This window comes from Belonocnema kinseyi, chromosome 6 (assembly GCF_010883055.1).
Source record: "Belonocnema kinseyi isolate 2016_QV_RU_SX_M_011 chromosome 6, B_treatae_v1, whole genome shotgun sequence".
NCBI lineage: Eukaryota > Metazoa > Arthropoda > Insecta > Hymenoptera > Cynipidae > Belonocnema > Belonocnema kinseyi.
Genome location: NC_046662.1, coordinates 76127552 through 76141590, shown reverse-complemented (window position 1 = coordinate 76141590; position 14039 = coordinate 76127552). Strand labels below are relative to the sequence as shown.

The window sequence follows — 14039 nt, the reverse complement described above, 5'->3', positions numbered from 1 at the left end:
AAATGAACGACTAACGAAACAAGTGTATCAAGGTAAAGTAAATGGCAGCGTGCCCAGAGGTAGACCGCGGAAAGAATGGTTAGAATGTGTGAATGAGACCCTCGTTAGAAGAGACATAAGAAGTCACAGAAGAGAGCCTGCATGGAAAAATGGATGGACATAAAAGAAGCTAGAGAAGTATGCCAGGACAAGAAAGTATGCCGGCAAATAGTTAATAAAAAGAGTGTCAGTAGAGTGAATGACGCCTGAAACAAAGACCTTGGCTATTAATGGACCCAAGTGGGGAACCTTACATAACGACTTCGTGAGGCTCTTCGCTTGGGGTGATTGCTAGAGAGATTGATCAGCAACCTGGGTCGGAGTAGTGTTGCGGAACGAACGTGTTATTTACTTAAATAGCATGAGAATTCTGGATCAATCTGAAAAATCTCTATCCCTTCCACACACTACTCCTTTCCCCTGCCGAGTCAGTCACGCCTACCCCGAAAGGGAAATGGCTTAATGGTGTAATAATAATAATAATAATAATGTAAATATAAAATACACCAACTTTTAACAGCAATATCAGTAAAATACTTTTTAAATCGATTACAATTTTCCTTTGCGTCATATTTTGTTTTTTCCCGTTTTAGACTATTTTACAACTTTTTACAATGAAAGGAAATGTAATTTTTTATAAAGATTTAAAATTTTCAACGACAGGACTCAGAAATTCAATCGTGAACGTTGAAAATTTCTTGATGATAAAAGTTTTTGGACTTTCGTATAAGGTTTGGTTTTTAGGTGTTTTATACTATTTTACAACGTTTAACATTGATATAAAATGTATTTTTTCTCTGAACATTTGCAATTTTTTTATAAAAATGGAACTTATAATTTTTGTCTTAAAAAAAACAGTTTGAATTTCAAAAAATTGTCTTCGAATTTTTGTCACAAAATGCATGGTTTAAAAGTCTGAACTCATGAAAGCTTAAAATTTGTGTTGTGAAAAAGATATTCACCTAATATATTTTAACGCGTGGAACATCCATGCGGGTATACGCATCCATTTTTGTAATGAAATCAGAGAAAGTAATTAAGTTATAAACAAAGTTCAACAATTTTATTATTGCCAATCAGCGCCCGGCCAGCTACCGTCTGAACACACGATGATAATATTTGTCCGATCAGAGCCGAGTCAACCCCCGACTGGGGTTTTGACATAAATTGTGTCCAGCGAGTTCCCGACCAGCGCACGGCTAGGCTCTTAAAAAACAAACATAGCCCGGCCAGTCCCCGACCAGAAACCTTGTTGTACCAGGGCTAACCCGGGTGCGAGTTGTTGGAAACACGCGAGACCGTAAAAAGACTTCGCTGCCTCGGTACATACGATATTTTATGTAATAAGAGTATAGCTTCCGAGTTTTCTCATGATATTAGACCTTAGGTTTAAGGTTAGTCTAAAGGGACAAGTATGAGGACGCATTTCCCGCGGACAAAAAAATGCACTTTACCCGCCTTGGCCACTAAAGTACCCCAACGCCAGCAACGACTTACATTCAAAATCACGCCCAGAAAGCGAAGAGAACATATTCATGTTTTATAAAAATATTTACCTTATTTATGAGATGATATTTTTTAAATTTGAAATACACTCAAAGTCCCATATAATAACAATTTCGGGGGTTGCCTCGAACTGGCCTTGTTGCCTAATCGGTACCCTAGAAACGTAAACAGTCAGGGCCGCCTGAAACCTGTCCAATTTCAATGCATAATATTGCGCAATATATTCGACTGAGCACTCGCGCACTGCGGTCCTTCCGCAGCGAGAGTCGCAATCGCCTCTCATCCTGCCCCCTGAGAAGCTGCGGGGACCAGCAGTTCTAGGAATTACAAAACCGGATCGGCTTCTATGGAACCTAGAGTGTACAACGGTAGTGAATTTAATGTAATTGTTCGCGGTTTCAAGACGCGTTTCTTTCTTTATTATTTTTTTTTTTAGAAAAACCTAGCTCTATGACGGAGAATATTTATTTGATACCTACGAGGAAGCAAAATGTTTATGTAATGAAAATAAATAAATAAAATCATAGTGGATAAATCTAAAGTACTTCACAGCAGTATGTTAATATCTTTCGTTTCAAAATTTTGAACTGCATAGCTCTTTCATTTATTCCGAAAACTTTCACTCAAGTCGTTAGAAGACTGATTGCACTTGATAAGGCAGTAAAAACATGTTGGATAGTGGACCAACATGGAAAATGGGGTATAATTTAGTATCTTAGACAGCAAAGAGTGAATAGATATTAGAACATCGTTTAACTTATGCCTTATTGGGGTGTTAGAAACAAGATTTTGTTACTCTGAATATGGCAATCCTTTCTAAGTGGCTTGACCATATAAAATGAATGCTTCTGAAGGTATTTAGTTTATTTTCAAAAGGTTAAACTTATAGATTAATCTATACGGAATATTGCATCGGAAAACGCACTGTAATCTACGATTCTACGAGACATTACTATAGGGTGTCTAGCTGTAACGGTTTCTTCCACCACAATGCTTATCTATTCTTTAAAAAAATACTTGACTCTGGTAAGACTCGCAGGAGGTCATTTTAATACTAAAATATAACTGTGAAATGACTTCCCGCAACTCTTGGGCGCAGTCAGGATATATTTGGTATAAATCATCTCTTATATATTGCAAACCCTACGAAAACCCGTTATTTAAATAAGTTATATAGAAAATGCGAAACAGTAGAAACAAAGAAAGGGAAACAAAACTAACGAGGAGTGTTTTGAAACTCTCAGACTTTAAAAGTGAAACTTATGTTTTGGGTAATTTTTAGTCGTTTGTTTTGATGTTTTAGAAATATCTATTCTGCTTCTATTTGCATATACATAAATTAACTAAGTACATAAACCGATCGTAAAATCTTTTTTGACACGATAGTAAAAATCTAATTTAACGACAATGTCCAGAAATACTCGAGGTTCTATACTATCTTAGTGGAACATATCGAGACTTACCATTTTAATAGTTTCGCTGCGGAAAGTTTTTTGAAGCGCAATACGCTCAGCTTCGTGATTTTCATGTTGCATTCTTAAATCTAATGTGCGTGATTTTCCTGCTTCTATTGCAATCTGTAAAATAAATGATCAAGTTTCTTAATAAATATTCCGCTGTAAGGTGGGATTTTTTGGACATAAAAGGATTTGTTAGGGGGTTATTCACAAAATACGTGATACGTTTAGGGGAGGGTGGGGGTCTGCCGAAGTATCATTCTCCAAGTTAAGTCCAATGGAGAAAGTATCAGGCAGGGGGGGGGGGGTCAGAAGTTCCTCAAAAATGTATCACGTATTTTGTGAATGGCCCCTAGAGAGATTTTAGTTTTTTTTGCAGTCGTACAAAAATTATGTTGTGGAGGACGGAGGTGGAGAATGAGACGTCACATATGGAAAATATGAATGTAAATAGAAATTTTTTTTAATACTTCAAAAAATTGAAATTCGTTATTTTATTTTACAAATAAAGCATCAAAGCACAGACTCCACACTCTTTTCCCCACTCTGTTTCCCTTTCTTAAACAATTCATTTTTTTTTCCTGTTTTCGAAAAACTTTACCATTTTTTTTCATTTTCTCTCTTAAACGTGAACTGAATTAATAAAACCAAACAGGAAATCTAACTATTTTCCGTTGAAAGTTCATCCTTTTCAATTGAAAAATCTACTATTATTTTCTTTTCAGAATTCATCCCTTTTGGTTAAAAATTCTATTATTTGGTTGAAAATTGAACTACGTTGTTTAAACCTTGTTCTTTTTTATAGTTCAGAATAAATCTTTGTATTAAAAAAATTATCTTCTTCAATTTGACTGAAATTTTTTTCTTTAGTTCTATATTTATTCATTTAATTTTGCAGGAAGTAGAGGTATAGAGATTGCTGGACGTTTTATGAAAGCCTTCGCTTCTGTCCCGTGGTATACTACCCTACACGTACCCTACAGTTTATTATTTAATTTTTCTTTGAAAATTCATCCTGTACGACTGAAAATTCAAATATTTGGTTAAAAATCGATATATTTTGTCAAAAATTCACCTTTTTCTCAGAACATTTATCTTCTTGATTGAAAATTCAATTACTGTGGATTGAAAATTGAACTATTTTGTTGAAATTTTATTTTATTAGTTAAGGATCCACCTTTCAGATTAAAAATTTAGCTGTTTTATTAAAAATTCGTTTTTCTTTGGTTCAAGAATTCATCTATTTTAGTAGAAATTTGATCTGCATTGTTCAAAAAATGAGATTGTCGGGTTAAAACTTTATCTATTTTCGTTGAGAATTTAACTATTTGTTAAAAATTCGTCTTTTTTGGTTGAATTCAACTTTTTTTTCTTTTTCAAATTCTTTTTTCCTTGATATATCAACTATTACATTACTTGTTGAAAATTAATCTTTTTTAGTTAAAAATTTTATTGTATGATTGGAGATTAAATTTTTTTGTTAGATATTCACCTATCTTGATACAAAATAATTCTATTCGTTTAAAAATTCAATTATTCTGTTGAAAATCGTGTTTTTTTTTATAGAAAATTTGTCTCTTTTGGCAGAAAATCTCACTATTTGATTTTTTTCCTCTCTTGACTACAGAATTTTTCTTGTTTGAAAATTAAACTCTTTTGTTGAAATTTTGTGATTATGTCGAATTCAACTATTTTTTATTTAAAACTAAATCTTTTTTTATTAAAATATCATCTTTTACAGTTTTCATTAAGAATTATTCTATATTAATTGAAAGTTCAATTACTTGTTTGAAAGTACAACTTCTTGGTTAAAAATAAATTTCTTTTTATGATTTATAATTTTGATTGAAGATTTAAGTATTTTGTTTGAAATTAAAATATTTGGTTCAAAATTCAACAATTTTGTTGAAATGATATATTTTTTCAAATTTTCCACTCCTTTGTTAAGAATGAGTCTTTCTGGGTAGAAAAGTTGTCCCTCTTGATTGAAAATGTATCTTTTTTGGTAGAAAATTTCTTGCTTAAAAATGTAACTATTTGGGTTTATAAATTATTTAAGAGTCAAGTATTTAAAAAAAAATTGAAGTTTGTAGTTTTGTGTTTTATCTTAGGCCTCTATCAAGTGAAATAAAAATTAAAAAATTCACACTGGAACCTGGATTTCCGTAAACTTTAATTGTATGTTCCTAGAATCAATGTCCTCGACAATTTCGCGATGAGGGTAGCCACTTAACCGAGAGAGAGAGAGAAAGAGAGGGGGGGCGGTGTTCAGTCAAGCGTAACTAACAACATGAGATTCGCATTCTTAGCAAGTTATTTGCATTAGATTGTGTCATGCATCGAAATCCAACAGAAATAATTTATAAACCCTGCCTGTTAACGTTCGGAGTCCCTGGATTTATGACGAACGCCACTGCGGGCCCTGCCCGAAACCGTGCACTAATCCAGGTTGCAGTGTATTTAAAAGTAGTTGAGGCTTTTTTTAACCTAGGGAGTTTAAGCTATGTATGGTGATTTGTGACGAAGAACAGGGGTCGAGGTTGAATAAAGTTATGAAAATAGCGTGACGTAGTTTTTGAACGTCCCCTCAAGACACAAACAATAAGAGATGTAAGTAACTTCAATTTGTTTCCTATGACATTAATGAAACAGGAAACATAGCAATTAGTGCGAGACAGAGTTGTTTCTTTCAGTAGTTAATTTTCCCATGCCCTAGTGCACGGTACCAGGGTCACAACAATGGAACGTATGGTCGAGTTAATTTATCATCGTCACTATGCTAAAAACCTGTTTGCGGAATCAAACTCCGTTTGAATATTACATATTAGTAAGCATGAATGATTATCTTATCCGAGTTTCGGAATGTGAAGGACCTAAGATTTATTCTTGACCAGAGCCTAGAAATGAATTCCTGTCGATCAGTATTTGAGATTAACTTATATGCGTCTATTGCATGGACCGAGGGCCTTGAAAATTTAATTCACACTTTCTACCTAACATAATAAACATAAATTTTCATTTTCTGCGTAAAATTATTATTAGTAAATTTTACGATTCAATGGTAAAAGCTTCTGATGAGTTGAAAGTCATGGATTTATTACCAATCAGACACTGGGAAATTTTCGAAATTTAATTACCAAAACATGGCACAAGCAATAAATTTGTATAATTAATTTTTTTACGTTAAGTATTTTTATTTGTAAACATGAACTTTGGGAAAACATTTTTTAAATGTTTTCTAGTAAATTTCAGATTGGTTTATGACCCTGAGTTTTGAATTTAAACTTTTAAAATTAAAGCTTAAGAAAGATGTACTCAAGCGCTCAATAATTTCCGCGTATAATAAAATGGAAGCTCGCCATATTATTTAATTAAATAATTTTAAATTAAATTATATCAAACTACAGAATTACAAATTTTAAACTCTTATAGATTGAGCAGTTCAAAGATTTCTGGTTTAAAACAAATTAATACACGTTATCATTTGTAATAATCAAGTCTAATTTTAGTTTTATTAGTTTTACTAGTAGTTTAGTTATGTTTCAGTTTATACTTAGCAGTCTGAATTGTGACGGTTTAAGGTTTGCCCTTTGCAAAAATTTAGTTTTGAATTGTTTGGTTTTGAATATTTTATTTATAATTTATCATTTTTAATTTTTAATAAACAGTAAAAAATTACTAAGTACTGAAAAAATCTTCTTTTTCTAATTAAAAAACTTCAATTTGCGATAGATTAAAAATGTAATATTTTAGTTTAATTATGTATCTTATAATTTAAAATGTTTGAAAAATTGAGAAAAGTTTATGAAGTAAAGTATGATATTCACTATCATTTCCTGAATCTTTCCGGTCTCAAACATTCCCGTTTATTTCGTTGTCCAGCCGCTATCATGTTTTAAAATTACCAGCCATAGGAAAAACAATTTTTTTAATTATATTGCCGGCTATTTTGTGCCGCCAATTTTATTTCCGGAATTAACTATTATCTGAAATCTATAACAACACATTTTTTCACACCAAATTTTTTTTTAAAAGTCCTTACGTAAAGCACATCGTTTTTCAACTTGTTTCTAAAAGGATATTTTTATGTAGAAAGAAAATTAGGTTAGGCCATGAAACATGGCGTGAAATCCACCCCTAATGATCCATAAAAATTCTAAAATTTCATTATACATTTTGTTACGAAATATAATAACCAAAAATTTTCTGAGGTAAGTAGAAAATGTAGATAAATCATTATTTCTTTAATAAATCCTAAAGCTCCTTTATCAATATTATAATCACTCTAGAAACAGAATGTGAAACTTTACGTTATCAAAGTGACAGGAACCAATTAACCAATTTCAAGTAAATAATTTAAGAATTTGGAGGTTAACATGTCATGGATTTGGATATCGTTTCTGGATGGCGACTAAAAATATATATTTACATTTTTTTAAAAGATAGAAACTTTCTCCCGTGATTTGGGTAGTCTAAATAAGAATAACAAAGTTTGCATAAGAAAAAGTGGTTTTGTTCCAGGAAAATAAAGATTTAGTATGACGGTATCGCCCTGTAACAGACGATTTTTCGGTGAAAGAAGAAGGGTATATATTATGTTTCTTTGTAAATAAACGATATAAATTTGTATTAATATCGTTCTAATCGAAAAGAAAAAAGAAAAATGGAAAAAAATCTCATCAAAGTTGCTTTTTTTAGAAAATAAAGATTTAGGATTTCAAGTTGGAATTGACATGGGCAGAAAAAGATTTTTAATAAAAGTAAGATGTTCGGTAATTAAAAAAAAAGATGATGGAGGACTAGTGCTGAGGCATTTAGATGATTTTGAGTTAGAAATCTTTTTATTTCCGTATAAAAATGAGATTTCGAACAAATCCTTCTAGCACAACACGTGTTTGATTTTTTAAGCATTTGTTACGCAGAAAATCCGTTTTCAGCAAAAATGTTGGTTATCTAGTTCTCTACTGCAACTCTTTATCTAAGAATTCGATACATTTTTCATAGAGTTGAAACATAATAGAAATCAAAAGGAACCTAGGATGGTCAATTTTTATTTTAGGTTCCTTGCACAGTAACAGGGCTAATAAATATGAAAATATAAAATTCTTTAACCTTTTTATCAAAAAATTATAACAACTTTTTTAGTTTTTAAAAATCAAAATTTTTCACCTTGTCTGGGACGAAAAATATCTATTCTAGATGTGTAATATAATTTTAATTAGTTACCTAATATTTAAAAGAAAGAAAAAATATATTTATTCGCGGCTTATATGTTTTAAATAACTTAGAAGAATAGAACATCGATTTCAATTAAATTACCATACGATAAGTGACAATTGTCTGTAGCTAAAAAGATAGTATTGTTATTCTGGTTCAAACAATTAGTTTTATTCAGATCAAATCAAAATTTTTCTTGTTTTATACGCCTTTTTGGCATGAGAAAATCATTTTTAAGAACAGAATAAAATTTTTTTCTGTATCAAACTAAAGGTATAACAATGACCATTTTTTTAATTTAAAAAGAATAGTGTAATACTTAGATAAAAATATTAAAGAATTTTATATCTTCATGAAATTTACATCTTTTAGAGTGAATTTATATATGTAATTTCTTTAATAAGTTGTAATTTGTTATCAACTTGAAGGAAGCAAATTTCGATTTTCAAGAGGAGGTGACGCAAACTTTTGACCGCTACAGTACATAATGAACCTAATTTTTAGATTTTTCTCATGGCTTTTCAATTTTGTATAATTTATCTATATGAGGAAAAAATTTTATTTTTATGGGACTCATCATACTAAATTTAATTTTAGAATCTCTAAAAATCATCGTCAAATTTTATTGACCCTTTGAAAACTTTCTCGCACTTGCCGTACATAAAAAAAATTAGTAGACTTAAGCCATTAAAATTCTAAGATCTTAATTTAATTCAAGAACTGAGAATTTTATTGCTGCAATCTTCAGAAGTTTATTAGGTAAATTTTGAGAACGAGAAAGTTTGTAAGGGCTAGGCAAAATTTTTTATATACTTTCCAAAGTCGTAAAGATGTTCCATATACCTGGTAAGTGCAATTACACAATATTGCCTTGTAATTGTTTAAAAATATTTACTTTTAAAAACAAGTGAAGAATGTATTTATTATTATGTGTTTCTCACTTTAATATAATTGTTCTTGCATCGAAATTTTTAAAATTAAACAGGGGAATGAAATTGGGCCTCATTATTGTGGGCCTTATAGTTTTGGACCTTATGGACTGAGATTTATGTCAGGTCTGGCCCAGGTCTAGTCTGGCAGATGTGGTCTGGCTCAGAACTGGCGCAGCTCAGCAATCAAAAAATGATAAAAGCTGTAAATTGGGTCTAGAACAACAAACAACAACAGCAAATTGATGTTCTGTCTGGAAGGTCTGGTCAGCCCAGGACTGATGCCGATCAATTATCCGCTATCAGTTGTAAATTCTGTCAGAACATTTTTTTGTTGGAATATTTCAAAAAATGTACATGGTGTCTTCAATGATAGCAAATAAGAAATTTACAACATCAAATTAAGATTTTTTAGCACTTTGATACTCTAGTTTACTCCAGCTTTGGCACTGATCAGCTAAATACACTTATAGTGAAGAATGTTTTTTTTTCTGAGTCATTAAAAAAATGTTGGAATCCAGAGAGCGGCTGACCAGCTCCTAACTAGTGTCCAGATAATACGTAGAGGCTGACCAAACGATCTGACCTAGGGCTACCCCAAAGAAACTTTGCACTTTTGGCGAAGCGTAGGTCAGATCAACTGGTCAGCATCAAGACTGGAAACAAAAAGATTTTTTCATTTTGTTTGGATCTTATATTATTCTAAGCCTCTGCGTTTCGGACTTATAGTTCAGAAATTATGTTTTTGGGCCTTCTGCTTTAGAGTTTAGCCCTAAGCTCAGATTAAACGTAATATTTCTAATAAATTTACCGTCACTAAATTGTTAAAGTTCAACAAAAGGCTGCATCTTTAATAGTCCTGAAAAATTGAACCAGCCAACCCATATATTCTTGAATATAACATCTAAGTCATTAATAATGGCTGGAAATTGTCGTAAAATGCTATATAATATAAAAACCGCTTTATTTAATGACAAGTAAAAAACTGTTTTAGATTGAAGCAATATTAAATATAATACTACTAGGATTTATACCGAATAAATTTTATCGTCACGAAAAGTTTTCTATAATTTTCACAAAACTAAGTCACTTCTATGATTTTATTATGGAACACGTGCCAGAATAAAGAAGAAAAATAAAAAATTTCCACGGGAAAAACACTTAAAACTTTTTTTTTAATTCAAACTAACGAAAATGTGAAATTACTACAAATCATAGTACGATAAATTCCTTATATTACTTATATTATTACTTATATGAAAAAAGATATTCTAAACATCCTAAACTGTATTATTTTATCGCCTGAATAATTATATAAAAACAGTTCAGAATTGATCAAATTTCACATGAATGATTGAATCTTTTATATTTGAAACTTAGAAGATTCAATGAATTTCATTCAGACCCAATCCAAAAAAAGTTATAACAAAAATTTTAATTCGTCTTGGACTCTTACTAACTTCAATACAATTCCTGAAATTCACTTGAATTCTTCTAAATAAACTCAAGTTTTACTGAATTCAATTAAATATTTTAGATTTCTTTTAACTGTTTGAAATTTATTTGAATTAATTTGTAATTTGATCTGAATTCTTATTAATTTATACTGAGCTTCTTTAAATTGTTTTGAATTCATTAGAATTAATGTGAATTCATTCTAGTTCAATTAATTGTATTAAATTGAATGAATTTTTTGTTTTAGTTTCTTTACATTTACCCCGAGATTCTCTTGATTTTTTCCTGATTCACCCCAAACGTAATTAATTAAATAAATATTCTTGATAGTTCAGATTTCTTTTTAATTGACTTGGTTTTTTTTAATAATCTAGAACTTTTATGAATTTCACCGAATTCTTCTCATTTTCCTTATATTCCTCTGACTTACTGGAATATCATTTAATTCATTATTGTCTTTTTTTTGTTCAATTAACTTAAGTTTTGTTGAATTTTCCGTGAATTTTTTTCACTTCATTTTACTATATTTAATGGAAATTTTTTTTTTTAATTTCGCGCAATACACTTTAACTCTTATCATATTCTTCAAAGTCTTCAGAATTCACTTTAATTGTTCTAAATTCGCTTCCATTTTAGTGGAATCAATGGGATTTTCTCTATTTTTGAACTCCTTTGAATTTTAAATTTTACTTTAATTGCTTTTAATTCACTCTGAATTTGTCTTGAATGCGTTTAAATTCACCTCGATTTCTTAAAAATTTTATCGAATTCTTGTGAATTAAAAATAACATGAGGTACTTTAATAGTGCACATTAGTCACTTTTAGTCACTTTTAATCACGAAATACATTCTAAAGTACTATGGGAATCTTTAAGGTAGAAAATTAAGTATTTTTGGTGGATTTTGGAATTCCAAATCGTTTCTATCACTTGGTATAAATATATCATTTTATTTACTGTATACAAGATTCTCCTTATGCCGTAGAAAAAATCTTGTATATGTTAGTCTCGGGGAGAAAATGCTAAGGGGTCATTTCAAACCTACAGATTTTCGTATTCTGAGCCCGCCTATATCTTCGAAAATATTTTTGTTTTGTAAAATTTAAGATTCATTTTCTAATGAATAAGAAATATTTTTTAGCGTACAAGAATTTTTTAAATCATTATCAAGATATTTTTATTTTTAATCGGACCACCTAATTTTTATTGTACTGATAACTTTTTACTTGGCGGAATTTCTTGCATTGTAGCTTTTTTCGGAGATCTACTTTTAATTTCAGAAATTAGCTTCTTATTTCTTTTGACCTGGAATTAAGAATCACTGACGTGGAAGTACATAAAATTAAAATTGGTGGAGCGTCTGTTGAAAAAAGTGGCTATACTTTTAAGACTTTGTGTATAAGTAAAATCCGCGTTGGAACGCGAATCGTGCATGTAAGCACCGCGCACATAATACCATGGTGTAAAAAGGATTTATGATTATAACATAACAGTCAACGTTATACGACCGACCGTTACACACGTTTCATGAGGAGTCGGCAAAATGATCGGTCGAGAAACCGACTAAAAAGTAAAAAACCGCTTCCCGGAAGAAACCGCTTGTTGATGTAAGTTGTAAGCTCCTGTGAAATTATCAAATCCTACGCATAGATATCATAATGCCCAAATAGAGAAGTCCCAAGAAATACCGCAAAGGCTGTCGGCGAGCCGAAAGTAATTGTCAGGCAGACTATCCGGGTCGACGCTCGATTAAATGAAGTCCCTCTCGTTAATCTTTGATTTCAAACTTTTAACTTTCAAGATCAGTATAACGATGAATAGGCAACTCCACGCCTGTGGTCTTTACGCACCCACGCACGGAGGGTTATCATGTCAAAGGCGCCGACCACCTTAAGGTGCTTCAAACGACTCCGGTTTTTGCCACATATCCATAATACATCTACAAGAATAAGCTGTTTAATTAAATATTTGTACCAACTAATCTTAAAGCAATTATACCGGCCTCGAGATAGAGCTTTTTCCGGAAATTTTTCTTGTTGTTTTTCTTTGTAATTGAAAATAAAGTGTTTTCGCGCCTTTAAAAGGCAACGCTCTGGTTGTTTTTATATCTGGCTACAACCACCCAGTCTATTATCAATACTAAAAAAAGTCTGTGAATAATCTGTTTTCGTGGCTATAGTATAATACAATAATAATAAATAATAATATGGGACAATAATTTTTTTATAATAAAAAGTATAATATCCTCCTTAGTGCTGGTAAAGAAGATTTCATTAGTGATTATTGATGGCTAACGCAAAGTTTAAAATAATAAATTAATAAATAATAAATTTAAAAAGTAGATATTTCTTGAATATTTCTGGAGGCGTTCTAAAGAATTTGGGTACGTTTATTTTTTTTTAAATCTTTAGAAGTCTGTTAGGCATAAGCACTAACCACAAAATTCAAATGCCTCATTTTACTTCATATAAACACTAACAATACATATTTTCAAATACCAAGTCGTGCACTTTTTTAGTGAAATTATGTATGCAGAGAGAAAAGAGTTCTCTTCACGTTATTTGAGGCTCTGCTTGAGGTAAACATTAGTTTAATTCTTTAGAAAAATTTTAGAAGTATTTGAAAAGTATCTACGTTTTCAATTTATTATTATTTATTAATTTATTATTTGAAACCATGTTAGCCATGACTGATCAATCATAAAAGTAACAATACTGAATAAATAAAAATTAAATAATTAAATAATAAGAAAAAAAGTTAAAACTTCCTTACAAGCACTAAGAAGGATATCATAATGTATAATGTTATTAACAAATTATTATCGCATATAATTATTACATTCTCATCAGAGAAAGTATTAGATTTGTGCAAAATTTGACCACACCCCCTTCCAGTTTTTGTCAAATGTCCACGTTTTGAGACCTCCTGAATCCGAAAAAAAAGTTTCTACGAATATGTTTTTACTCATTTAGTGTCCTAAACTAACGGACAAGTTCGTTAGCCAGCCATTTTGGATAAAAATTCAAACAGTGAGCGCATTTTGCGTATCTTTAAGACCACTTTTTTCAAAATTCAAGAATTCTCTTTACGGCTATTCATAGTATTTAAAAAGTCGAACAATTTATCCGAATGACTTTTTTTTATCAAATTAAAAATGATTAGTCATAGCATTTACAAAATTCTAAAAACCACACGAAAATGAACTTTTTAAGCCAAATGAAGGATGATATAAACAAATGGCAAGAAAAGAAAAAGTTTGATTTCTAAATGCTATAGAAGATTATCATTACAACTTCTTGAATTTTCTTGATAAATCTAAAATTCAAATTTTGACAGCATACAAATAATGGAAAATCCATAAGTTACATTTTTTCATGCAACAATTTTGCAGCATTTCAAAGATTCTAAAATATATTAGTAAATTTTCAAAAAAGAAA

General features: G+C 30.6%; 1 protein-coding gene across 3 annotated transcripts in view; it reads right to left on the bottom strand.

The window, feature by feature from the left end:
• The window catches only part of LOC117175687 (janus kinase and microtubule-interacting protein 2-like), a 248127-nt gene that overhangs the window by 193426 nt on the left and 40662 nt on the right, over positions 1–14039 (bottom strand). For 2 of the 3 annotated variants that reach the window (XM_033365424.1, XM_033365426.1), the window contains exon 4: positions 3009–3122. The exons of the other annotated variant lie outside the window; for it this stretch is intronic. In XM_033365424.1, the coding sequence (XP_033221315.1) occupies positions 3009–3122 (114 nt within the window). The remainder of the gene's footprint in view (positions 1–3008; positions 3123–14039) is intronic. 3 annotated transcript variants of the gene reach the window in all.